Source organism: Bos taurus, chromosome 12 (assembly GCF_002263795.3).
Source record: "Bos taurus isolate L1 Dominette 01449 registration number 42190680 breed Hereford chromosome 12, ARS-UCD2.0, whole genome shotgun sequence".
NCBI lineage: Eukaryota > Metazoa > Chordata > Mammalia > Artiodactyla > Bovidae > Bos > Bos taurus.
The window spans coordinates 20,578,595-20,606,049 of record NC_037339.1 but is presented as its reverse complement, the minus strand read 5'-3'; the positions used below and the strand labels follow the sequence as shown (position 1 = coordinate 20,606,049).

Genomic DNA, 27,455 nt, shown 5'->3' with positions numbered 1-27,455 from the left:
CCAATACTTTGGCTACCTGATGTGAACAGCCAACTTATTGGAAAAGACCCTGATACTGGGAAAGATTGAGGGCAGGAGGAAAAGGGGGCGACAGAGGATTAGATGCTTGGATGGCATCACTGACTCAATGGACATGAATTTCAGCAAACTCCAGGAGATAGTGAAGGGCAGGGAAGCTTGGCGTGCTGCAGTCCATGGGGTCACAAAGGGTCAAACATGACTTAGCAACTGATGCACAACAGAGGAAAAGAAAACCACACTTAAGTCATTATTTTTCTCTATTACTAGTAGTCAAATACATGTCCTAACTGAAGTGCAAAATGCATGTATACACCCTCACTCACCAAGAGGCCCCAACACTGAAGAATGAGGCAGGAATCGCCAGGTATTTAAAGAGAAAAGGAACAACAATAAAAGGTTATTGATCCCAATTGCACCAAGAAAAATTCCAGCTCAGAGATCGCAATTAAAATAACGGAGAGAAAAACATCCCAAACCAAATGACCAGTTTCACTGACAAGAGAGGTGGTTTGTGGTGACCCAGAGGACTGATTTGAGAGCTACAGATTGAACAAAGGTTTCGGGCAAGTATTTCAGAAAAATCATTCTTAAAGAAATGTAGCCTCTGGGTAAAACAGAAAATGGTGGCAGAGAGAGAAAGCATGTTCTCTGGTTTTCGGAATGCAGAAGCTTCAGGGAGGGAATGCGGATCACTAGAGCATTAATCTCATTATTACTAATGGTTCTTAATAACTAAGGGGCAATGCTGGGTCTCCAGTTGGCTGAAATGATCAGAAATTGCTCACTGAGGTTATACGAATAACTAAATATAATTTGACACTAAATTACCATCCCAGACACACAGCTTTTCACACAGTCTCTTATTGCAAGGGAAAAAACTAAGCAAGAACATCAATAAATAGAATAATCCAATTAAGTATCTTTCCATTTGGGAACTATTTAGAATTGAGAGCTTAACAGTGAGTTAGGACAGAACAATTCAGGGTTTACTGATTCAAATTAAAAAAAAAAAATCAGGGCTTTTACTGTAAGACAATTTTTCTGTTATTTTGTTTATAAGATAAGTGTTTCATTAATCTGAATGGCTTTGTAGTGATCTTCATCTTTGCACATTGCTCCAAGATGTAGGGCCTAATTTCCCATAAATAGATTTGTAAGTTATTAACAATATTTAATACAGGCACCTTTTTTATGCTCAGAGTATGCTTATAAACATACTCCTCTTTTTTTTTGTTTGGCTTTTACCATATGTAATAGTCACCTATGACATCTGCCTGGAGGTACAGACATACATGGGAGGAAGTTTGCCCAGCAGAGGAGTTGGGGCCACCTCATAGATCCAGTGAGAGCACTCTGAGATGTGAGCTCCAGACAGTAGGTATTTGACACGTTTGTTGAATGAATGAATGACCGCAGCTTTACCAGAGAAGGTATTTTCCAAGCATGCAGGTAAATAAAGCCTGGACTAGTTCCTCCAGGCTGAACTTCCATAGGGAAAATAGTGGCATGCCTGGCCCTAAAGTCAAGGTACAATCAAAGTCTACTTCCCAGATTTACAGGATCCTGTGTCACGTTCTTTGGTAAACCTTCTGTGATTCTTACTATTAAAGTGTGGATAGCCTTCTCTACATACAGAATTGGGACTGACTGCCCACCCCACCCAGGGTACTCAAGACAAACAGGAAGGACATTTAAGCCATACTTACTGCTGGTGGAGGACACGTGGCTGTAGTCGGACCTGAAACACAAAACCTCAGTATTAGCAGGATTAGACGTTATTTTTCTCTATCCAAGTGATCGCTTCAAGCTAGAATCTTAAAACAGTCAGTAGTAGCATGTAACTGGTAAAGAAATGCCACAAATTAAAAAGTGTCATGCTGTGGACTGTTTTGCACAGAATCAAGTTATGTCTGAATTTGAAAGCACAACTATAAAGACATTCTAGAAACCCAGGGTCCCTCATATGGGCTCTGTGAGTCTCCCACATGGGAGACCAGATCAGTTCCGAACCATCTAAATTTACTGACAAAAGTTTTGAATGGAAGCTTATTTGTCTGGGGAGAAGGCTCAGTGTTTTCAACAGGTTCTAGAAAGGGTTCACAACCTCCCCCACCACACCGCAACCCACTCCCCACCCCAAGGTTAAACCTGCAAAAGGTTAAACCCTTCAAAGGTCAGTTCCACCCCTTGGGAAAATGTTTCTTTGCTGATGTAAGCAGAGGTGAAGTGGACTCCTGGTGAGTGAGAGGGGACCCTGGCTGGGAGGGCCCCTATGCTCAAGGTCTGGCTGACTATCAGGAAACACTCAGGCACAATGGTGGTTGATTTCAGTTCCATCTGGGAAGAAATCCTGCTGATACTAGAGTAACAGGATGTGGGCTATGATCAGTAAAGGCAGGGTTAGGGCCAGGGTGAAATAACCCATCAGTTTCTACACAGAAAATCAGCTGCTGCCATTAGGCCTCTGTGAGAATGGGAATCTAGCCAAGAACTTGCCTGCTTAATCTCTACTAAGTTTCTGCTCTATTTGTGTGGCTCTTAAGCCGTCCCTCTCTGGCAACTTCCGTGGTATAGAAGCTATTGGTTTTCTCCCTGCAGGGTCCCCAAGTCATTCTCAGTAGGCAACTAATCTCTCAGGCACGGAGGGGTTTATTCTGCCAAGGTGGTAGTTAGGGGACATAGTTATGCAAATAGACTAGTTAATTATGTTTAATTTTATAGGTACACACTCCCTGTATTTACTAAGCCTCATGTGGGCTTTCTTGAATCATCTTTTATTCCATTGAGTTTCTTACCACATTAAAAAGGCATATACAAAAAAAATTTTTAAGATCATAAAAAGCACTCTCTCACACTAGTTAAAACAACCTCTATCGCTCACACAAAATGATGTGCTGACTTACACACAGAGGGACACAATGAAAGCAAGACAGTGAGTGATTTTCTCTTTTCAAATGAAATACTGCGTGCTCAGTTGTGGCCAACTCTTTGTGACCCTATGGACTGTAGCCCACCAGGCTCCTTTGTCCATGGGATTCTCCAGGCAAGAATACTGGAGTGGGTTGCCATGCCCTTCTCCAGGGGATCTTCCCGACCCAGGGATCAAACTCATGTCTCTCATGTTTCCTGCTTTGGCAGGCAGGTTCTTTACCCCTAGCACCACCTGGGAAGCCTAAATGAAACTGGGTTGGCCAAAACATTTGTTCGGGTTTTTTCAGAACGCTATCATGGAAAAACTCGAACGAGTTCTTTGGCCAACTCATACTTTAATTGTCACAGAATCACTGGATTTTAAAACTGGAAAGAATAACAACTACTAACACTTCCATATCCCTCGAGAGATTACAAGCTGCATCCACTGGAGTCTCATCCAAGTTTTCATACCACAGACTTGGAAACTAAGGTGATAATATTTGTAAGGCGACCAGGAAGTGAGGAATGATATGATCAAGGTTGAACTAGGGTGGTGGCAAGGAAGGAGTTAGAAGGGAGAATGGCGAGCAGAGCCCAGAGACACACGCTAGCTCAAGGAACAGGGAGAGGAGGAGAGAAAGGAGAGTCAGGGATCAGGAACATTATGAAATGCAGGATTTGTAAGTCAGTGCATTAAATTCCTTCTGGAACCAGGCAGGACATAAATAAACTTTAGGACGATATTTAGAAATGTGACTATATATAAATGCAATGAATACTCAACCAGCATCCACTTGGTAGATGCAATAGCAAGACAATTCCATGACAATGTGATCATCTTATGGCCAGGCTTCAAAGAAATTGCATGACAAGCCCAACAGAACATTCTATAAGAATGTGCAATCGTATTGATTTTTACCATTAAAATTTTGTCAGTAATTTCGGCTAGGGTTTTCCAAATGCTCTCGAAGCATATGGGTTTCACACATGCATACATTTTAAAAGATTTACATATGGATGGATACGTATGTAGAATAAAATTTACATTTGAAACATTTTCCAAGAATCTTAAAGTGCAGAGGGGGTATTTTAGGGCAGGTGCTAGCAAAATGGATGCCTGTGCCTTGAATCTCTCCATACTTCTTGTGATGAAAAGCACCGCCCAGGTCAGGCATGCCAAACGGTCAGTCTTCTGTCACTCTTGCCCTGCTCGAATTCCTCCCTCATACAGCAGCCAATCTTTGCAAAGCACAAATCTGAAGAAGTTCAAGCTGGACATAAACCCCTCTTTCTATGACTGATGGCCTCTGCTCAGCTCTGCAGTCTCATCCGTCACTCCAATTTCTACCCCTGTCCGCCATCAAAACAGAAATCAAACAGAAAGAAAAGTCACTTACAACCTCACATTGCTTTCCAGCCTCTGGTCCTGGTGATGTCATTTGTACCCAGTTGCTATAATGACAGAGATACAATTTTAAACTACTCTTTTCACTAACTCTATCATAAAATGCTGCCACATAGCTCCTGTAATTATATAGACACAGTGAAATTCTATAATTTAGTCAACCATGTCCCTTTTGTGGGCTATATGGCTGTTCCTGATTGTTCACTTTTGCAAAGTACACGGAGATGAGATATTTATCAATATATTTAATTTCCTTAGAAAAATTATCAGGATGGGGAATAGGAACTGAGTTGAGATATGAAGACTTTTGTAGTTCTTAAAAGACATTCCAAATAACCCTGGAAGGTTATTTACTAGAAATATGGACAATGGAAGACAAACAGTAAAGCTTGAAACAATTTTGTGCATAAATATGGTCAAACAATTTTGGATACTGACTCTGGTTCTCCGAGGGGTGTGTACTTGCAGGTTCTTTAGATGAGAGGAAGCAAGTATAGGGTACCTGTCTTGGGAATCTTATTCATTGGTCTCACATCCTAAGATGTGAGAAGAATTTATAAGAATTTATCTAGGTGGCTCTGCATAAGATATTCAGCTCTCCCAGAATGAAGTATGCCAGGTGAAACCACAAATTTTAGGAAGAAAAATTTATGGACACATGATACAGATAAGCAGGATAATACAAAGATTATATATATTCACGTGCCTGGAACATATAGTAGACACATTTTCAAACATTACATTTATTTAGTAATGTAATACTAAACAGAAAGTGATATGTGGTCCCTTGACTGGACTTTAATCACAATTATACATGCTATGCTGTGCTAAGTCACTTCAGTCGTTTCCGACTCTGTGCGACCCCATAGACGGCAGCCCACCAGGCTTCCCCATCCCTGGGATTCTCCAGGCAAGAACACTGGAGTGGGCTGCCATTTCCTTCTCCAATGCATGAAAGTGAAAAGTGAAAGTGAAGTCGCTCAGTCGTGTCCTACTCTTAGCGACCCCATGGACTGCAGCCTAACAGGCTCCTCCGTCCATGGGATTTTCCAAGCAAGAGTACTGGAGTGGGGTGCCATTGCCTTCTCCAACAATTATACATAGAGGGGTTAAATAGAAAGAGGTCGGCACTTAAGATAGTTTAGCACTGTTAACAGCCTACTGGCCAATTTTTATATTCATTTAAAATAGATACCTTCCTAAATTCTCTTTTCCAGGGAAATCTTGGGGTAAGAATTGATCAGGACATTTCAGTGAAATTGATCTTGACATTTTGGTAAACATCAGCTCAATGCCCCATGGACCTCATCTGTGAACTTTCAGTCAACTGAATTAGATGCCAAAGTAATTTAGAGCTATCAAGCTCCACCTTGAACACAAAGATAATAGAGTATCTAATAGATCGTGTTTTCTTCTATGCAAGATTTTCCCATCTACCATTCTTTAAACGTCTCGTTTAAAAATCTGCTCTACCTATTTTTTCCCATCCACTGGTTTATACATGCTAGACCTGTGAATTGTTGGTTATCTCTGAAATCACAGTGATGCATCTGTTGGAGGTCACCTGAAGATAAAGGACATAATATGACCCTATGTTTTCAGAAGCTCAGTGACAGCTGACATTACTGCCATTAATGCCAGGTCAAACTTCTGAATGAAAATAACCCATCAGCTATTGTTATATTTCAAAGAGTGGCTTAAAGGCCAAATCTGGGAAACAGCACTAAAGAAACACCCATTGGAAAACATTCAGCTTAGTCTTTTGTTTTGGTTTACAAAACTCTGCTTGTCTCTCTGTTCAAGAGATTCTGTTTCTTATGATAGTGGACTACAGTCAGTAGCCGACTTGCCAATCTTTTTCTAACAGAAGGTACACGGAAGCACAAAGCAGGTTTTCAAGTGGATCTAGAGAATGCAAGTTTCAAAACGACATCAATTACCCCAGAATGCTAGTCTGCTTTTAGTCTTAGCCCATGTTGAGGGGTCAGACTGCAAAGGTACTGATAGCATTCCAAGCAAAAGAAAGTATTTGAACAGAAAATAAGAATTACAGACCAGCTGCTCCTTGAAAGACAACTTTACCAGGTGGAAAGTGTGCTGGAGACCTGGGCTTCAAACTAACCCACTAACTAGTCATGTACCCCCTAAACCTTCATTTCCTCATCTTTAAAATAAAAATAATCATTATATCGAGGCATGTGACATAGCCTTTCAGATGTTCTGAACAATGACCAAATTTGTAAGGCATTTAAAAGCATCAGAGCCTCTACTGTGATGAGGACACAGAACATATGGTTTTGAGTGTACCTGGAGATGTACCTTTTTATTATATACAACTCTAAGGACTTCCTTGGTGGCACAGTGGATAAGAATCTGCCTGCCAACGCAGGGGACACAGGTTTGATCCCTGGTCCACGAAGATTCCACATGCCATGGAGCAACTACGCACGTGTGCCACAACTACTGAGTCTGTGCCCCAGAGTCTGAGCGCTGGAACTACTGAAGCCTGCTGGCCCTAGAGCCTGTGCAACAGGAGAAGCCATCACAATGAGAAGCCCACGCACTGCAAGGAACAGTAACCCCCACTTGCTGCAACTACAGAAAGCCTGTGCAAAAACAATGAAGACCCAGCACAGCCAACAAGAAAAGTAAATAAAATAAACTTAAAAAAAAAAAAAACAGGATTAAAAAAAAAAAAACTCTAAGGGGCTTCCCTCATGGTCCAGTGGTTAAGAATCAGCCTTGCAATACCAGGGACACCGGTTCGATCCCTGGTCCTGGAAGATTCCACATGCCCGGAGGGCCACAACTACTGAGCCTGAGTACTGCAGCTACTGAAGTCCACGCACCTTAGAGCCTGTGCTACGCAATAAGAGAAGCCACTGCAATGAGAAACCTGAGCACCACAACTAGGCCGGCAGCAACTAGAGAAACCTGGACATAGCAGTGAAGACCCAGTGCAGCCTATATATATATGTTTTTTTTTTTAATCCTCAAGTTTACCATTTGGAGTATTTTTCATACTGGGGGTTTACTTATGCCAGGCACCATTCTAGGGTCTTTAAGTGTATCATGTTAGTTGCTCAGTCGTATCTGATTCTTTGCAACCCCATAGACTGTAGGCCGCCAGGCTCCGCTGTCCATGGAATTTAAGTGTATAGACTCGTTCAATCCTCACAACCACCCTATGAGGAGGGCACTATTATTGTCACCCACAGTTTACAGAAGGGAAAGCTGAGGGCAGAGAGAGGTTAAGCAACTGGCTCAAGGTTCCACAATTCCTAAGTGGAGGAGCCAGCATTTAAACCGCAGCTGACTGGCTCTTTTGACTTTCAAAGGGATGAGCACAGTCCACGCCCTGGCAGTGGGACCCAGAGAGGTTCTTAGAGGCATTTCAGATGCGCTGCTGAAAGGATCAGTCATCGGCTCAAGCAATAGCCCCAGAATGCCTTGCTCCTCTGTTCTGCTCACACCTGCCTAGCAAGAGTCCCCCCACCAACCTTGATGATCCCAGCTACCCACTGTCTCTCTCTGCCTGCCCCTAGGCAGGTGAACCCTACTGCAGGAGAGACAAACTGGCTCCTTCCAATGTAATCACTAATCTCACCTGGCTTCTCGCTCATCTTTGCCTGAGCAACCACGGCAGGTCTCCATTCTCCTGGGGGCTGCATCTGGACTCAGTGGAAACCCATGTTCCCTTCTCTCCCACTGACTGCAACAGGGATGTCCCCCTCTTTCCAAGGCCAATCTGTCCAGCTGGTCCAAGGTCCATCTGCCCCCACCTTTTTAGAAAGCTGACATTACAGATATACATCTTTCTCCTATACAGTTAGCCTTTCTCATTCACAGAATCCTTTCTGTGAGCATTTACCGCCCGATTATTGCTTATATTGAAGACTCCTTCCTTCATCCCATTCCCCACTCCCAGCTACTGCCTCTCCTCACACCTCCCATTCCCAGCCACCTCCTCTCCCCTCATGCCGACCTGGCTTTTGCACTCACTTCTCCTCCATCAACTACTACTCCACCTTCTCTTCATCTCCGTTTACAAAGAAGACACTTCCAGACCTCTCTCATGGTCCAGTGGTTAAGAATCCGTCTGCCAATGCAGGGGACACGGGTTCGATCCCAGGTCCGGGAAGATTCCACATGGGGCAGAGCAACTAAGCTCACGGGCTGCAACTACTGAAGCCTGAGCCCAGGAGCCTGTGCTCCACAACAAGAGAACCACCACAGTGAGAAGCCCGCACACCATAACTAAAGAACAGCCCCCGGCTCGTGGCAGCCAGAAAAACCCACGTGGAGCAATGACGACCCAGCACAGCCAAAAATGCAAAAAAAAAAAAAAAAAAGAAGACACTTCACCTTCCTCCTGATTCATTTCTCAGTAGCATAGCTTATCTCTTTCCTTTTTTCCCCCCTGGCTTCCAGGGTACGCCCTTCTTTTTTTCACTCTATGAATCCTTTTTCTCTCCTCCTTTACCTGACATTTAAATACTGTAGTTTTGCAAGGTTGGCCTTCAATAGCACTTGCTTCCGGAGAAGGCAATGGCACCCCACTCCAGTACTCTTGCCTGGAAAATCCCATGGACGGAGGAGCCTGGTGGGCTGCAGTCCATGAGGTCGCTAAGGGTCAGACACGACTGAGCGACTTCACTTTCACTTTTCACTTTCCTGCATTGGAGAAGGAAATGGCAACCCACTCCAGTGTTCTTGCCTGGAGAATCCCAGGGACAGGGAAACCTGGTGGGCTGCCGTCTATGGGGTCGCACAGAGTCGGACATGACTGAAGTGACTTGGCAGCAGCAGTAGCAGCACTTGCTTCCCAGAGCTGTTGAAGGATTAACTGAGTTAATGAAATATGGATGTTGGGAAAGATTGAGGGCAGAAGGAGAAGAGGGTACCAGAGGATGAGAGGGCTGGATGGCATCACCAATGCAATGGACATGAACTTGGGCAAACTCTGAGAGATGGTGAGGGACAAGGAGGCCTGGCGTGCTGCAGTCCATGGGGTCACAAAGAGTTGAACATAACTGGGTGACTGTGGGCGACTGAACAACAACAATGAAACTTCCCAGGTGGCCCTAGTGGTAAAGAACCCACCTGCAATGCAGGAGACATAAGAGACATGGGTTCAATCCCTGGGTTGGGAAGATCCCCTGGAGAAGGAAGTGGTGACCCACACCACTATTCTTCCCCGGAGAATCCCACGGATGAGAAAAGCCTGGCGGGCTATAGCCCATATGGTTGCAAAGACTAGGACACTTTTGAAGTGACTTAGCACACATCACAAGTCTTAGAATGGTACCTGGCACGTAGTAAATGCCAGGCACGTGTTTGCTATGACCTTTAGTTGATTTAATCCTCTCTGAAGGCTTTAATTGCCATTTTCAGGCTGGCAGTTCCCAAATGTAATGTCATCCTGCAGTCCTCCTCTCTAGGTAGATTACCTGACTGCTGACTCACTATTTTTCCTTGAATGTCTCCCAATACTTCAAACACAGCATGTTGAAGAGGAAACTTCTCATACCCTGCCCAAACTTGGTTTGGAGGATATCAAGGGCTACTCTGAGACTCTGATGAAAAATAGTGTCTTCTCATAAAACCACACAAAGCCCATCATTTTGCTTACAGCTCAAAGCAATTCATGCACCCCAAATTAAGACTCCTTGTCTTAAGACGATGTGTCACTTGAGCTGACTCTTGAAAGAAGAGTAGAGTTTCACCTGGCGGACAGGCGTGCCAGGTGGAGAAGGGCCCAGCAGGCAGAGAGGGCAGCTTGACACAGGTGAGGGAACTGGAGAAAATCCAGCTGATGCGGTTGGATGCAGGGTGCAAGGATGGGCCTGTTAAGTGAAAGGGCCAGAGAATGGGGGTCGGCGGGTACTGTGGAGAAGGCAATGGCATCCCACTCCAGTACTCTTGCCTGGAAAATCCCATGGATGGAGGAGCCTGGTGGGCTGCAGTCCATGGGGTCGCTAAGAGTCGGACATGACTGAGCGACTTCATTTTCACTTTTCACTTTCATGCATTGGAGAAGGAAATGGCAACCCACTCCAGTGTTCTTGCCTGGAGAATCCCAGGGACGGGGGAGCCTGGTGGGCTGCCATCTATGGGGTTGCACAGTCGGACACGACTGAAGCAACTTAGCAGTAGCAGCAGCAGTATAACACTGGGGCTTGTGGGCCATGCTAAACTCTTTGTACTTTGTAGACAACAGAACCACTAAAAGCTTGTAAGGCAGAGAGACATGATCAGATTTGCATTTTAAAAATATGCTGTGCTAAGTCTCTTCAGTCATGTCCGACCCTTTGAGACCCCCTGGACTGTAGCCCACCAGGCTCCTCTGTCCATGGGATTCTCCAGGCAAGAACAGTGGAGTGGGTTGCCATGCCCTCCTCTAGGTGATCTTCTCGATCCAGGGATGGAACCCAAGTCTCTTATATCTCCTGCATTGGCAGGTGGGTTCTTTACCACTAGCGCCACCTGGGAAGCAAACTCATGCTGAATGCTTTCTGCATGTTTTCTGCAGTCTCCACAGGCAGCTATATAAAAGCTGGATAGGGAAAGAGGGGGTAAGCACCAGAAAAGCAGGGAAACTATGGACAGTTTTTTAAATAAGTAAACTCAACTTTAAAGGATATATGCTGCTGCTGCTGCTGCTAAGTCACTTCAGTCATGTCCGACTCTGTGTGACCCCATAGACGGCAGCCCACCAGGCTGCCCCGTCCCTGGGATTCTCCAGGCAAGAACACTGGAGTGGGTTGCCATTTCCTTCTCCAATGAATGAAAGTGAAAAGTGAAAGTGAAGTCGCTCAGTCGTGTCTGACTCCTAGCGACCCCATGGAATGCAGCCTACCAGGCTCCTCCGTCCATGGGATTTTCCAGGCAAGAGTACTGGAGTGGGGTGCCATCGCATTCTCCAGAAAGGATATATAAGTGGCAAATACTAGATTAATAGAAATAGCCTAAACTATTTCATTTAAATGCATGCCACTTTAGCTTTAAGAATGCTACAGAAGTAATACGAATTCTTCAAACAATTCTGTCCTATTAACGTACACATTATGACAGAGGCAGAGAGGTGGCAGAATGCTCAGCCCTCCCCAGAGCCCTGACAGCTGTCATGCTGTTCCTTGGGAGTGTGAGTGTGTGACACTTCTGGGTCAGGGTTTCCTCTGCACTTCTTCAAGACAGCCCTTGCAAAAAAGATCTGTTTTACGAGAGTTCTGCAAATTGAAAACCAATGGACCAGCTTATGCTTTATTTAATCCAGCTGAAAATGAGCTGGTTAATTTTGCTTTGTTCCTTCTACTCATGGTCTAGCTAACTAAAGATGGGGGGCGGGGCGTGAGGGGCAGGAAGCCAAGAATCTCTGATTAAAGTGGATAAATGTCACATATACAGAATGTGGGAGAAAGCACAGGAGTTCAGTATTTGGAATCAGTTGCAACACTGGAAGGTAATTGGGTTCTGTAGTGACCCTTAGTGATCACAAGTGTGGGTAACAAGGAAAGCACATTGCACGGTAAATGCTTTGGGGCAGTAAAGTCCCAGATGTGGGCTAGAGCCGGTGGAGGCTGCAAGTAAGGGTGGGGTGGGCAGGCAGGAGGGGCTGCCTAGCGAGACTCTCCCAGAGTCAGGTCAGACCCTGGGTCCATTCTGGACCTGGACTCTCTTCCTGTCCTCCCAGGGTTGCAAATCCTGAGATTACTCTGAATTACTCCCCTCCCCCTCAACCTTCCAGGAATGAGGCTTTCTGTCCTCTGGGCAGCTCCGGTCCTCCCCACCACCCCCTCCCCCGGGTTACCGCTGATAGGAAAAGACACCCTTTCCTTCTGGGTCGGTACCCGCATCCGGGATGTAGCGCTGACTCTGCACCGGGAAGTCCTCTAGAGATAGGGGCTGGGCGGGAGCCTTTACAGTGACCTCCGTCTCCTAAAAGACATTCAGTCTTTTGTCCCACTCAGGAAAACAGTGTTGGTGGGAGAGGGTTAATTACATGAGTCTCCAAAGGTTTGGGCTAATTGAGTCAGCTGAAGCGAAGAGGATATTAAAAATAATAATAATAATAAACAGGGCTAGATCATAGCACTATCCTCACACCACCTGTGCTCAAGGCTAGTGCATCCAGCTGGCACAGGTGCGCACAGGGGCTAGGAAGTTTCGGCTGGGCAGCGGAGGGGTTTGGGAGACAGGGCGTCTCGCCAAGTACAATCAAGCACAAAATGAGAAACGCCATTCTCTTAGGCGACTTCTGAAAGACTTCTAGGTCTCACGTGTCCTACCCTCTTTACTTCTCATCCCCAAGCCCCCATCCCGGACTCCAGGGGGCCCCGGAGTTACAGGAAGAAAGTCCTCGCGGAAGGTGGAAACAAGTGCAAGCGCGTCCCTGGTCTAAGGAGGATACAGGGGACACTGCATTTGCACTGCACGCTGCACCATCTCAGTGATAGCGGAGGGCAGGTGGGGCTGCGGCGGTGTGGGATTACTCTGAACCTAGAGTCCTTCCACTTTCCTGCCCCTCAGGGAGGGGACCGCCCTGACCCGAGCAGCCACGAACCACGCCGTTCTGTTCTCAAGGCCCGCCCAGATGGGCTCACCGCAGCCCCTCCGGCTTCCCCGAGGGACCCGGCGGCAGGAGCAGCCCCCGTGGCCCAAGGCCAGCCCAAGCGGCTCCGGCGCGCGGTCCAGGAAGGTCCCCGGCCGGGAAGAGCCGCCGCGCAACTCGGAGAGTGCCCCCCTCGCCCACTGCCCGGCCCGGTCCGTGCGGCTCACCCTCCAGTCTCGGCGCCCGAGTCCACGCAGTCATCCTCCTCGCCGCCACCCGCCTTGGGGTCCATGGTGCGCTCCCCGCCGCGCTCCGCTCGCGAGCGCCGGCGTGACCCGGGCGGCCCAGCTCAACCCGGCCCGGCGCGAGCTGGCGGGGCTCCCTCGGAGAGTCTGGCGGCCGGGGCTCCGGCAAACAACTCCGGCAACGCCCCGCGCCGCGCCCTCTCCTGGCCGCGCCCAGCCGGGCCCCCGGGGACTGCTCGCGTTCCGCCCCTCGCCGATGCCGAGCGAGCGTGTGCGCGCGCCAGAGGGCGTGTGCACGCGAGTCGGGGGTCTGTGCGTACGCAAGAGGGCGTGTGCACGTGGTGTGAGCGCGCGCGCGTGTGTGCGCGGAGTCTGTGCGCACGCAAGAAAGTATGTGCCTGTGAGCGAGCGTAGGTGCGCGCGCGAGAGCGTGTGTGCACCGGGTGTGAGCGTGTGCGCGAGCTCGCATGAGCCCGCATGTTGCGTGCCCGTGTGTGGTGTGAGTGAACGAATGGGTGAGGTCTGTGCGGTCTCGTGCACTTGTGGTTTGTGTGGGTGGGTGAGGCATGTAATACACTGGTCGGTGTACACTTTTGGGTATTTGGGCGGCGCGTGTTCCTGTCTGTGCTTTGTGACCGCTTATCAAGACCAGTGCTACATATTCTTACATGTAATCTCATTAAATTCACAACAAGCTGTAGGGTAGATATCAACAGTCCAATCTTACAGATAAGTATATCAAAGCTCAAAGAGGTTAAATAACTTGTCCAGACTCAGATACACTCCTAGGCTATCTGAATCATAATTTGGGGGCTCTAAAAGTCTATGATTCTATTCATTCTGGTTTAAAAACAAATATGTAAATACTGTTTTTTAAATCTATAATTATTGGTAAAAAAAAAAAAAAAAAAGAAAGTAGAAACGAGTGCCTCGCTAGTGAGCCGTGTGAGTGAGCCGCGCCACTCTCCTGGGCCCACAGTCCTGGAATCCAAATTCCTAGGGATCGCGGGGAGGTTCCTGAGCCCCGGCGGCGTTGCAATTCCCACGGCGAAACAGCAGGGCGCACGGTGGAAGCGAGGAGAAACCTGTTTTACTTCCAGAGCATCTAGGTGTTTTCTCACAGTTCCCTCAGAATTGCCAGCACTGAATTTATTATCACCTTTTTTAGCACAGGTCTGAGTGGCTTCCCACCGCCAACTTGCCAGTTTACAGCTAGTGTCATGTCATTTTGTGTGTTAGTCGCTCAGTCGTGTCCAACTCTTTGCAACCCCATGGACTGTAGCCCCCCCAGCCTCCTCTGTCCGTGGAATCCTCCAGGCAAGAATACTGGGTTGCCATTCCCTTCTCCAGGATATCTTTCCAATCCAGGGATTGAACAGCGTTTCCTGCATTGCAGACAGATTCTTTACCATCTGAGCTACCTTTTGCTAGTTAAAAAAAAAAAAAAAAGCCTTTACAAATAACTTGAAGACAATTGCAGGCACCTGCATTCAGGGGTTGCTGCTGTAGGGAGATAATGGATGTTTGTAAAATACCCTGCTCAGCCCCCGGGGTGAGTTAATGATCACTATTGAAGCGGATCTCTTCCCCTTAGGGTGAGGCTGGATAGAGTTTGGGGTCAGGAAGGAGCAAAACTATTTGGATTTAATTCTGACAGCCCTGCCCAAGGCACAGGAAGGCACTCATTTCTAGTTTCTTCTTTTTTGAGATAAGTTATTTAGCCTCTTTGAGCTTTGATTTACTTCTTTGTAAGATTGGACTGTTGATATCTACCCTGTAGCTTGTTGTGAATTTAATGAGATCATATGTAAGAATATGTAGTGTTGGTCCTGATAAGAACTAGTCCTAGGCAGCCATCATTACTTCTAAAGCATGAGCTAGCTACAGTCCCAGTCTCGATTTGCAAAGCAGTGACAAGTGGTTTCAAGAAGGGGAATCTATTTTTCTTTCCTCTCTCCCTCTCCTCTCTTTTCTGTTCTTCCTTCCTACTTACTTAAATGTCACTCCCTTTGATTCTTAATTAAATTACACAAAACAGAGATCTAACTAAACAAAAGAATAGACATGCAATCTTAGCAAGAAAAAAACATAGGTAAATATGCCAACCCCAAATCTTAACTGAATTGTCCTTGCTGAGCATAAAATTCCCTGCACACAAAATAGAGATTGAAATATTATACTCAGTTTGTGCTCATTAGCTGAAAGAAGGAGCATGTCAATTCTTCAAAGGAGATCCCCCTCACTGCCACCCCACCCCCACCCTATATACTGATTTCTAAAAGAAAAATTCTCAGACAAGACAAAAGAATTGTTGTAAGAGATTTACAGCACAATGCCATTAATGACCAACTTAAATTTATTGGTACAGTCAATAAATACCATTTAGAAGGCTGAGTTCTGGATATATAAATGAAGGAAAACAGCAATGGATATTATGCTTGCCCTCACGGAGCTTATAATCCCTCTCCTTATAAGGAGAGGGAGACTAATGAAATAAGTATATATTAAAATATATATATATATATATAACATAAACGAAGATGGATGCTATGAAGAAAAAGAACAGTATGTCCTGAGAGAGGACGTAATTCAAGTTGGAATGTCAGGGAATGCTCTCTCAGGAAAGGATATTCAGCCCTCTTCTGCCTCAGGGTCTTTGCACTTACTGTTTCTGCTCCCTGGAATAACTGCTCCCAGATTTTCTGCAAGGCTCTTGCCACATTATCTTTCAGTACTGTGTTCAGAGAACAGACTTATAGACAGCAGGGGCAGGAGAAGGTGGATGAATTGAGAGAGAAGCATTGAAATATATACATCAGTTCAGTCGCTCAGTCCTGTCCGACTCTCTGCAACCCCATGAATCGCAGCACGCCAGGCCTCCCTGTCCATCACCAACTCCTGGAGTTCACCCAGACTCATGTCCATCGAGTCAGTGATGCCATCCAGCCAGCTCATCCTCTGTCATCCCCTTCTCCTCCTGCCCCCAATCCCTCCCAGCATCAGAGTCTTTTTCAATGAGTCAACTCTTCGTATGAGGTGGCCAAAGTACTGGAGTTTCAGCTTTAGCATCATTCCTTCCAAAGAAATCCCTGGGCTCATCTCCTTCAGAATGGACTGGTTAGATCTCCTTGCAGTCCAAGGGACTCTCAAGAGTCTTCTCCAACACCACAGTTCAAAAGCATCAATTCTTCGGCGCTCAGCCTTCTTCACAGTCCAAGTCTCACATCCATACATGACCACAGGAAAAACCATAGCCTTGACTAGATGGACCTTTGTTGGCAAAGTAATGTCTCTGCTTTTGAATATGCTATCTAGGTTGGACATAACTTTCCTTCCAAGGAGTAAGCGTCTTTTAATTTCATGGCTGCAGTCACCATCTGCAGTGATTTTGGAGCCCAAATAAATAGTCTGACACTGTTTTCACTGTTTTCCCATCTATTTCCCATGAAGTGATGGGACCGGATGCCATGACCTTTGTTTTCTGAATGTTGAGCTTTAAGCCAACTTTTTCACTCTCCTCTTTCACTTTCATCAAGAGGCTTTTGAGTTCCTCTTCACTTTCTGCCATAAGGGTGGTGTCATCTGCATATTTGAGGTTATTGATATTTCTCCCGGCAATCTTGATTCCAGCTTGTGTTTCTTCCAGTCCAGCGTTTCTCATGATGTACTCTGCATATAAGTTAAATAAGCAGGGTGACAATATACAGCCTTGACGTACTCCTTTTCCTATTTGGAACCAGTCTGTTGTTCCATGTCCAGTTCTAACTGTTGCTTCCTGACCTGCATACAACCTTCTCAAGAGGCAGGTCAGGTGGTCTGATATTCCCATTTCTTTCAGAATTTTCCACAGTTTATTGTGATCCACACAGTCAAAGACTTTGGCATAGTCAATAAAGCAGAAATAGATGTTTTTCTGGAACTCTCTTGCTTTTTCCATGATCGAGCGGATAATGGCAATTTGACCTCTGGTTCCTCTGCCTTTTCTAAAACCAGCTTGAACATCAGGAAGTTCACTATATGCAAACAGATAGCTAATGGGAAGTTTCTGCATAACACGGAGCTCAACCTGGTGCTCTGTGACAACCCAGAGGAGTGGGGTGGGGTGGGGGATGGGAAGGAGCTTCAGGAGCATATGTATGCATGCCTGTATGCTCAGTTGCTTCAGCCGTGTCCAACTCTTTGCGACCCCCGTGGACTGCAGCCCACCAGGCTCCTCTGTCCATGGGATTCTCCAGGCAAGAATACTGGAGTGTATTGCCATGCCCTCCTCCAGGGGATCTTCTCGGCCCAGTGATCCAACCTAGGTCTCCTGCACTGAAGGCAGATTCTTTACCACTGAGCCATCTGGGAGGCCCTGAACATACGTTTGCTTATGGGGTGATTCATATTGATGTATGGCAGAAAGACCAACACAACATTGTAAAGCGATTATCCTCCAACTAAAAATAAATAAATTTTAAGAAAACATTGAACTTAAAGGACTCCGTTCAAATGGCCCCTGATCAGAGAGCCCTTCCTGATTAAACTTGCATCACAGTGTTCCCTTACCCTGTTCTGTTCCTTCTTATAACTCTACCAGCACTTGACATAAGATAGATTTATTGACTGATGACCTCTTCTTCCCACCCTAATCCTACCCATGGAATGCCAGCTCCAGAAGAGCAGAGTCTCTGTTCTATTCACTGCTGTATCCCCAGTACTTGGAGTAGTCCTTGGAGCAATAGACACCTGCTGAGTGAATGGAGGGAAAGCAGCCACAGCCTGGGGTAGGGGAGGTAGTAAGGAGAGCTCCCCTGGTACAGAGACCAGCAAGAGTGCAGCAGGACAGAGCACTGAGCATGTGATTAGAGACGGAGGGAAGCGGGGGACCAGAAGGACCCCAAATGGGATAGATGACAGTGAGGCATTTCTGTATAAATATGACATCTCCTGGAAATCAAAAGACCATTATAGTCTATTTGAAAAGTTGTAGAACAAAGGCTGTCCATGAAACCAGATTTAAGGGCTGAGAAAAGGGGCCAAATAGGTAAGTATAATGGAAATCAACCCTGAATATTCACTGGAAGGACTGATGCTGAAGCTGAAGCTCCAATACTTTGGCCACCTGATGAGAAGAGCTGACTCATTGGAAAAGACCCTGATGCTGGGAAAGATCGAAGGCAGGAGGAGAAGGGGACAACAGAGGATGAGATGGTTGGATCGTATCACTAACTCAATGGACGTGAGTTTGAGAAAACTCCGGAGGATAGTGAAGGACAGGGAAGCCTGGTGTGCTACGGTCCATGGGGTTGCAAAGAGTCGGACACGACTGAGCAACTGAACAACAGCCATAAGATAATGAACACTCAGCTGTCTTGTTCTCCTTAACAGCCTCAAGGGCACCTACCTTTGTCTATTCTGTGTAGAGGCAATTCATATCTGTCACCTCATTTAATCCTGGACAAAGTTCTCTGAAGTAGGTTTATTTTTTCACTTGGCAGTTGAGGAAACTAAATTCCAGTGAGTTCAAGGGCCTTGGCCCAGGCCACCCAGTGAATGAGCAGAGGAGCCAGGTGACCCATTGAATGTGGATGGAGTCCTTGTCATCTGCCAGAAAGGCCAAAGGGCCGGCTGTCACACCCTCGGGAAGAGGACACTAAGAAAAAGAGCAGAGAAGAAACAGTGAAATCAGCATGATCCTTAGAAAATGAGATGCTGCTTAAATTATTTTCATGCGTCTCTTCAGTTGTGTCCGACTCTTTGCGACCCCAGGAACTGTAGCCCGCCAGGCTCCTCTGTCCATGGGATTCTCCAGGCAAGAGTACTGGAGTGGGTTGCCATGCCCTCCTCCAGGGGATCTTCTCAACCTAGAGATTGAACCCTTGTCTCCTGCATCTCCTGCTGCTGCTAAGTCGCTTCAGTTGTGTCCGACTCTGTGCGACCCCATAGACCGGCAGCCCACCAGGCTCCCCCGTCCCTGGGATTCTTCAGGCAAGAACACTGGAGTGGGTTGCCATTTCCTTCTTCAATGCATCTCCTGCAGTCTTTCTCAAATAACCAGAGAAAGGTCAATTAGATAAAAACCTGGACCACGTCTCAAATGATGGATTGACCCACCTCCCCTTGATTGCAGGGGACACAAGTGTTATTTTTCATTGGCACAGCCCCCGATGGTGACTCAGGGATGATGCATTTATTATCAGGAAGACAAAAATTGTGAACAGTACTCACTGTCCCTCTGAGCACGAGTATCCAGCTGGGCTCTCCCTTAAGTCTTTGGGTCTCAGGAGCCTCCCTTTCTTGTTTTTTTGGTAAAAGGACCTTGTAGCGGTCACCAAAGGATATCTTGCCCATAACCTTTACATGATTCCCGGGCTCTCCTTCCAGCTGTTTAACGTTGATCACTTTAATTGTGGGGGTGCAACACCCTCTCCCTCAGTGTCCCTGGTCTGCTTAGCATGTCCTGTCCAAACCCCTTAAAGATGTTCCCATTGGAGTCTGAGGCCAGTGTGGGAGGAAAACTGAGGTAGGTTGTCATAGACCAGGAAACATGAAAGCTGATTTCTAACCAGAATTCATCAAGTCACTAGAGTAACAGTGCAGATCATCAGCTGATTTAGAAGCGCTCACTACACACCAGGCATTGAAGTACAGGCCTTCCATGCACAAGCTCTTTAATCCTCACACAAAACTATGGGGCTTCCATTGTCCTTCAAATGAGGTTGTGGTGTAGTAATGCATATATATGGAATCTAGAAAGATAGTTCTGAATCTAGAAAGATAGTATGTGCCAGGCAGCAAAGGAGACACAAACATAAAGATCAGACTTTTGGACACAGTGGGAGAAGGAGAGGGTGGGATGATTTGAGAGAATAGCATTGAAACATACACATTACCCTGTGTAAAACAGACAGTAAGTGGGAGTCTGAAGGATGATGCAGGGCACCCAAAGCCAGTGCTCTGAGGGGTGGGGAGAGGGAGGTGGGAGGCGGTTCAGGAGGGAGGGGGTCACATGTATGCCTGTGGCTGATTCATATTGATGTATGGCAGAGTCCGTCACAATGTTGTAATTATCCTTCAATTAAAAGAAATGAATTAAGTTTTAAAAACTGGGCTTGCTGTTGTAAGTCTCACAAGAGATGTGAAGGCCTCTAGAAACTGTGAAGCATATGATCACAAGGTGTCACTGGTGTTTTTCAATCACTGTTTCTCAGAGAGATCTGAACCCAACCTCTTGTTGGATTTCACCCCGGATACTCTTTTTAGCCTCTGTGGATGCTGCTGCATACGGTGGTGTGTTAGAAAAAGACCATCCGTCCATTTATTTGTTGAGCACCTGTTGTGTGTCAGGCAGTGGCCGGGTGCCAGGGGCACACTGGTGAACGAGTCAGAGGCCGCGGCTGGCCTCATGGAGCTTTTGAGGTCGGGAGAGGACAGTTCATCTTGTTCCAGATCCACCGGCAGGGCTGGCCTTTCCGCCAAGCCGAGCTTTCTTAGAGGAAACCCGCCTCCCTCCCATCCACCCCCATTCCCACCCCCCTCACCCACCCCCACCCCCCGGCACCTGAAAGATGCCTTTGTCTATTAGAGTAGGACTGGAATATCAATGCACTTTACTGAAGGAAGAAACTCAAAATAATCTGATAGGAAAGAGCATCAATTTTGTCAGTGAAAGAGAGAGAGTAGTGATCAAAAAAGTAATAGGGACAGTGCCAAAGGAGTTAGTGCGAGATAAGTAGCTTTAAGATGGGACTTTCCTGGTGGCTCAGTCCGTGGTAAGCAATCAGTCTACCAATGTAGGAGACACGGATTTGATCCCTGGGTCAGGAAGATCCCCTGGAGAAGGAAATGGCACCTTATTCCAGTATTCTTGCCTGGAGAATTCCGTGGACTTAGGAGCCTGGCAGGCTACCCATGGGGTTGCAAGAAGAGTTAGACATGACTTAGCGACTAAATGACAACAACAAAACTTTAAGATAAGAAATCTAACAGTTAGAGGTTGTAATATTTTTTTAAAAAAATTAAAATCTCCTAGGCATGGGATTTCCTTAGGTTTGAGTTTCAGTTCAGGGGGAAGTTAGGCCATCTCATTGCATGAGTCTAAATCTTCTGGATCATTTGTTGTATGGCCACCCTGACCTAAGATAGTTCTTTAAGTGAAATTCTGGCTTATGGTATCTAGTAGCAAATTGAACTGGGAGATATGTTGGTTTGAGAAGTTTTGCTCATTCATTTTTATTTAATTCTTTATTTGAAAAAAAAAATAGATTTTCAGGACTTCCCTGGGAGTCCAGTGGTTAAGACCCTGGGCTTCCACTGCAGAGGGTGCAGGTTCGATCCCTGGTCAGGATCGCACATGTTGTGTGATGTGGCAAAAAAAATAAAAAAACATTTCCCAGAAATAACAATTCAGGTTAAAGAGAGACATGGAAGAAAAATTATCTTTCTTCCAAGACTCCAGAAGAGTTTGTCTGATGTGAAAAATAAATATTATGATCATGACAAGAAAAATTATAAACTATTGACAAATTTACTTAGACAAAGAAAGCCACTAGCCTTACAGGCAAGCATAAGGGGACCAGATGGCAAAGGGATAAATGAAACTAAAGATAAACTGTTGCGTTGGAAAATAATCTTATTAAAATATAAATGACTCCTCTTGGATAGGGAAGAACAGAGAGAGTGGTCCTGCCTTGGAGCCTCCAAAGAACTCTCAGCCTTTGCTTTATGGGGTAGATCCAGAGTCCAAGGACAGACACCCCACATTGTGCCCGCCGTTACCCCTCCACCTGCCAGGTGGTGAGCGAAAAATGAGATGGGAACCCGAAAGACTCCTGGAAAAGTGCTGCAGAGATTTATAAATATAGAGAAACATTAGACTCAGGACATTGCCCTCCAGGCCCCTGAGAGGAGGGCTGTGCCCCTGGGAACTGTGGCCGAGGCACCTATTTATCATGGGATGTTAGCTCTCTGTCTTCTTGTCCTCATACTTTCCTTGAGTGACGCAATCTTCCACCATTCTGACTGCCTGCGCTCATTTCTTAGGGCGGCCATAACAAAGTACCACATGCTGGGGGCCTTCAACAGCAGGAGTCTACTTTCTCACAGCTCTGGAAGAAGCTGCAAGTGCAAGATCCAGGTGTTGGCAGATGCGGTTTCTTCTGAGGTCCCTGGCCTTCTCTCTGCACCCTCACGTGGTCATTCCTCAGTGTGCACATCTCTGGCGTCTTTGGGTGTGTCCAAATTTCCTCTCTTTGTAAAGACACCAGTGAGGTTGAATTAGTCACTTAGTCATACCTGATTCTTTGCAACCCCATGGACTGTAACCCGCCAGGCTCCTCTGTCCATGGAATTCTCCAGGCAAGAATACTGGAGTGGGTTGCCATTCCCTTCCTCAGGGGATCTTCCCGACCCAGGGATTGAACCTGGGTCTCCTGCATTGCAGGTAGATTCTTTATCATCTGAGCAACTAGGGCCCACCCTAAATGGCCTCATTTTAATTTATTTCCCTAAGGACCTTAACTCCAAATCTGGTCACCTTCTGGGGTACTGAGGGTTAGGGTGCCAATATGTGAATTTGCAGGTGCAAAATGTAGTCCATAACACTGCTTTCAAACACATCTCATGTAGGAGGTGGGATGGTAGGTGTAATGGGTAGATTTGAGTTTTGATCCCTGCTAGACTGTTGAGTTCAAACTCGACAGTCTATGACCTAACTAGGTTTATAATCTGGGGCAAGTTTTGTAACCTCTCTGACCATCAGTTTCTTTCTTTGTATCGCAGGCACTCTAAGGGCTTGTGAGGATGGAGGAGTTATTACAGAGGTAGTGTCTGGCACGTGGGGAGTGCTGGGTATTAACATTAATCATCATTTTGCTCAATAGTCAGCTTCCAAGTCTCTCTCTCTCCATGAGCTCTCTCACCTTCTGTACAAATGCATCGCCCCCTTTTCATGCAAATGCCGCACACTCGCTCTCTCCTCCAAAGACACTGGCTTGAGTATCCTGATGGATCTGGTTCAAATAAGACAGAGCCCTTGAACCCTGATGTCACAACTGGGGGATTCAGGCAAGTAAACCCCAAACCTCAATAGGACATAATCAGTATGTGTGTAACTCAGTTTTAAAACATGTACAAGATGCTATTAGAGTCCGTGGAAGGGAGGAGACAATACATCCTGAGAGAGAGAGCAGCGGGAAGGGGATGATGAGGAAGGGATAAGAAAAGTTTCACAGAATAGAAAGTGTAAGTTGAGACTTGAGGAGTGAATAGAACTCACCAACCAGACAGAAAGGGGAAGGGCAGAGACCTGTCTTCTTTGAAGTCTAGGCTGTTCTGCCTTTCCTTCTGCCCCCTTCCCACCCTTCCTGGTCCCCTTGCTCCTGGTGGGTTGATATTAAAGTCTTGCTGCTTCCTCCTCTGGTCCAACGAGGACTTGGACATTTGGCTCACAGCCACCCTTTCCAATACTGCTGTGATTTTACAACTGATCCAATGGCCATTTAAAACTCCAAGATGCAAATTTATGTTCCCATCCTTCCAACTCCCATTTCTGTCTCCCCACCTGGTCCTTAACCTCATGAAGACTTCTATTTATGTAAGTCAGAGTTGAGCCACCCTTTAAGCTCTGGATGGATTTGCAACTTTAAGAACTTTCATGGCCACCCTCTACTTACAAAATACAGACAAACACTTGAACCCTCTGCTTACTGCTTGCTGTTATTTTTCAGCCACTAAGTCATGTCTGACTCTTTGTAACCCCGTGGACTGTAGCATGCCAGGCTCCTCTGTCTTCCACTATCTCACAGAGTTTGCTCAAATTCATGTCCGTTGAGTCAGTGATGCTATTGAACCATCTCATCCTCTGCCATCCCCTTTCTCCTTTTTGTCTCCCATCTTTCCCAGCATCAGGGTCTTTTCCAGTGAGTTGACTCTTCAGATCAGGTGGCCAAAGTATTGGAGCTTCAGCTTCAGCATCAGTTCTTCCAATGAATATTCAGGATTTATTTCCTTTAGGATGGACTGACTTGATCTCCTCTCAGTCCAAGGGGCTCTCAAGAGTCTTATCCAACACCACAATTTAAAAGCATCGATTCTTTGGCCTTCAGCCTCTTGCTTGCTAGATGTACCCTAAGATTTTCTCTTGTCTTAAAGTCCACAGCCATCATCCTGGTCCATTCCTCCCTTCTCTCTAGGCTAGCTTATTACACTGATCTTCCAATGGCTCCCACATCCATTGCTGCCTCTCTCGTTTAGTCGCCATACTGGAGCCAGAGTGCTCTTCCTGAAAGATAGATCTGGCTGCAGCACCTGCCCTACATTCTGAAGGACTGGAAGAGCTTCCTGTGGAGTCCTGTCCCAAGGCTACAGACATGGAGCCCAGAACCAAGGTCATCTCTGAAGCTGACTGAGCCCCTTTGTAACCATTGGCAAAAGCACTCCCCCCAACCTGCCATCATCACCAGCAGGCTTCTTGACCCTGAATTAGGCAGAAATGCCCACTCCAGTACTTACTCTATAGTGCCCTAACCAGTCACCTAACGCTGCCCTTCCAGCAGAAATTTTCTTTGCCTTGAGGCTATAAAAATTGGACACTAACCAGGAAAAGCCAGCTCTTCCTGATCTGTCATGAGGCAGCCTGCTGTGCTCGCAACGCCCACATTATCTCTGCTCCATTGCTCTTAATAAACTCACTCCCTTCTGAAATGCTCTGTTGGAAAATTCTTTTCCAACCTGCGTTTGGACCGCCACGACACTTCCTGTTGCTCTTATAATGGAGACCAGAATTGTACCAAACCTCCACCCATGTGTCATCACTGTTCTCCAACCCCTGCCATTCTCTCTGCATTCTCTGTGCTTGACTACACTGGCCTTTTTTTAGTTTCTCCAATGATCAAATTGGGCTTCCCTTGTGGTTCAGATGGTAAAGAATCTGCCTGCAATGCAGGAGACCTGGGTTTGATCCCAGGTCTAGAAGATCCCCTGGAGAAGGGCACGGCAACCCACTCTCGTGTTCTTGCCCGGAGCATCTCATGGACAGAGGAGCCTGGCAGGCTGCTGTGCATGGGCTCACAAGGAGTCGGACACGACTGACCACTCATGCTGCTACTACTGATGACCAGCTAGACTTTCCCTCCAGGCACAGAGGCCCTGCCATGCCAATTTCTCTATCTGGGCAGACCTGGTTCACTTGGTCATCCGATTGCCTCAATCGTTATTTCATGCCTCATTAAATGGATTCCTCATTTCTGCTTTCAGAGGATCTTAACATAGCAGTCATTCTGTATTTGTTTTATGGTACTTTGCTCATTCTCTCTTTCTACCTCTAAATGAATTGAACAAGTTCCTTCCTTGTTCCACAGGGAAGGACAGGGAAGCCTGGTGTGCTACAGTCCATGGAGTCACAAAGAGCTGAACACAACTTAGCAACTGAGCAACAACTACTTCTAACTGAGAAGTTTCATGAAGATCAGATGATTTCCTCTCATCGTGGTACCTTCACTGTTGATGGGAATGGTTGACACAGGATGTCCTTAGAACAGATGTCTCTATGCTGAGCACTTAACACTGAGCCTAGCACACAGTAGGTATTCTGCCAATGTTACTGAAAGGGTGACTCAGTATGTGAGTGATGGATGTCCTGACACCTTTTGTAATCCCTTGGAGGACACTAGAAAACTTTCCAAAGATGTTCACTCTCCTTTTAAAAATGACTTAGTTTTCATTAAAACATTCATCATGGACAAGGCAGAATATGTCACAGAGCAGATACAGTTCAAATAATTGTTTCATCCCACTGGGAGATTTATTTACTGGAAAAAGCATGACCAAAAAAAAAAAAAGGGGGGTACACTGAGTGACAGTGGTTAATTCCCACAGCTCCTCAAGAGTTGACCCAAGCAACCTCTGGACTCCGCCCAGTGTGAGTAATCTAATGTGGAAAACATTATATTGTGAACTGGCTGTGTTTTGATGCTTTCACTTTTCCATTGTATTTTCCAGAATTCAAAATATTATACCAGAATCGTCTGTAAGTGAATGAGATCATTTTCTTCCCAGTCTGTCTTTGACTAGCGGTCTCCTACTGTGATGGGTGTTGATGGCATGTCACCCAGGATTCTCACAGGGTAGAGGTTGCTAAGCACTGAGAATTGTCTGCCGGAGGTTGTCGAATCTTCTCTTGTGGAAGAGAAAGGAGCTGTCTATTAAATACGGAAATTCATTGGTTCCTCAGGGTTAGGTTAAACGTTCTCCTGCTGATGGGGAGTGAAATAGTGAAATGATTCCATGAGTTCCCCAGTCTCTCTCTCTGCATTATGATTCCGTGATCCTATTAATGTTTGACAGGAGGGCAAGTCTAGATGTGCAATTCCATATAACCCCTGAGTTTCCTCCTGGGGATGAAACTGAATAGAAAATGGAATATATCATAGTGATGGGAATCTGGCTGTGTGCTTTGGAATAGTAACTAGCTGCACAGCTTCGTCTCCTAGGAAACAAGCAAAGCGCGATGAGGATCTTGGAGGGCTTATGCTATGGACTCAAAATTTATCTGGGTTTGGCTTCACGGTGGGAGGGAATGCATGTGATATTTCATCTGTGAGTCTGGGAACACTGACAAATGGTGTGCTAAGTGATTTAAGAAACCAACAGCGCATAAACCGGAAGGATCAAGGTGCAGCCACCGCTTTATGTTAGGTGGGAATGTGGGTCGGTGGGCTGTGGAAAGTTTTAGGTTGTTTTGCCCACAATGCTAACTGTCAGGATGATTCATGGGAAAAAGAGACAGCCAAACATCTGCCCATTTAGTTTAGATGATGCAAAACACAGAGATATTTGGAAACATGTGAATGTCTGATACTGCACTGACAAACTTTCTGGATGAAGTGTTGTGTGGGGTTGGGTTTTTTTTAATTCTTTATTTTGGTGCTGCATAAATCATCTTTGAAAATTTTCTTTATTCTGTGTAATTTGGATTTGCATTGCATTTCAAACCATAACTAATGGGTACCCAGAGGGTTGGGTTTTTTGTTTGTTTGCGGGGGGTTTGTAATAAACATTTTCGGGTTCTATTATGGAATTTTTCCCAAGAAAAAGGGTATAGACACTTCACCATGACCTCTCAGCACCAGCCTCCATGGGTGGCCATGCCCTCCTCCCTACAGCATCTTCTTCTCCTGACAGCACCCTGGCTGTTCTTGCATGGCTCTGGACCTTGCAGCCCAGATGACCGCAGATCCTAAGAGCAATCTGACTTCTTGTGTTGGAGTCTCTCTGTGCTAGTTCTTCTCTCTCTGTCTAGCTCTCTCTTTTTTTCTTCTCATCCTCTAATAATTTCCTT

The 27,455-nt window shown here is 46.1% G+C and overlaps 1 protein-coding gene across 1 annotated transcript in view; it reads right to left on the bottom strand.

Moving 5' to 3' along the window:
• Positions 1 to 13,373, bottom strand: part of FAM124A (family with sequence similarity 124 member A) — a 117,618-nt gene extending 104,245 nt beyond the window's left edge. Inside the window, exons 1-2 of the mRNA XM_002691743.6 lie at positions 13,118 to 13,373; positions 1,728 to 1,759 (exon numbers count right to left, since the gene is read on the bottom strand). Coding sequence (XP_002691789.1) covers positions 1,728 to 1,759; positions 13,118 to 13,182 — 97 coding nt within the window. The 5' untranslated portion in view covers positions 13,183 to 13,373. The remainder of the gene's footprint in view (positions 1 to 1,727; positions 1,760 to 13,117) is intronic.
• Positions 13,374 to 27,455: the final 14,082 nt, after the last annotated feature.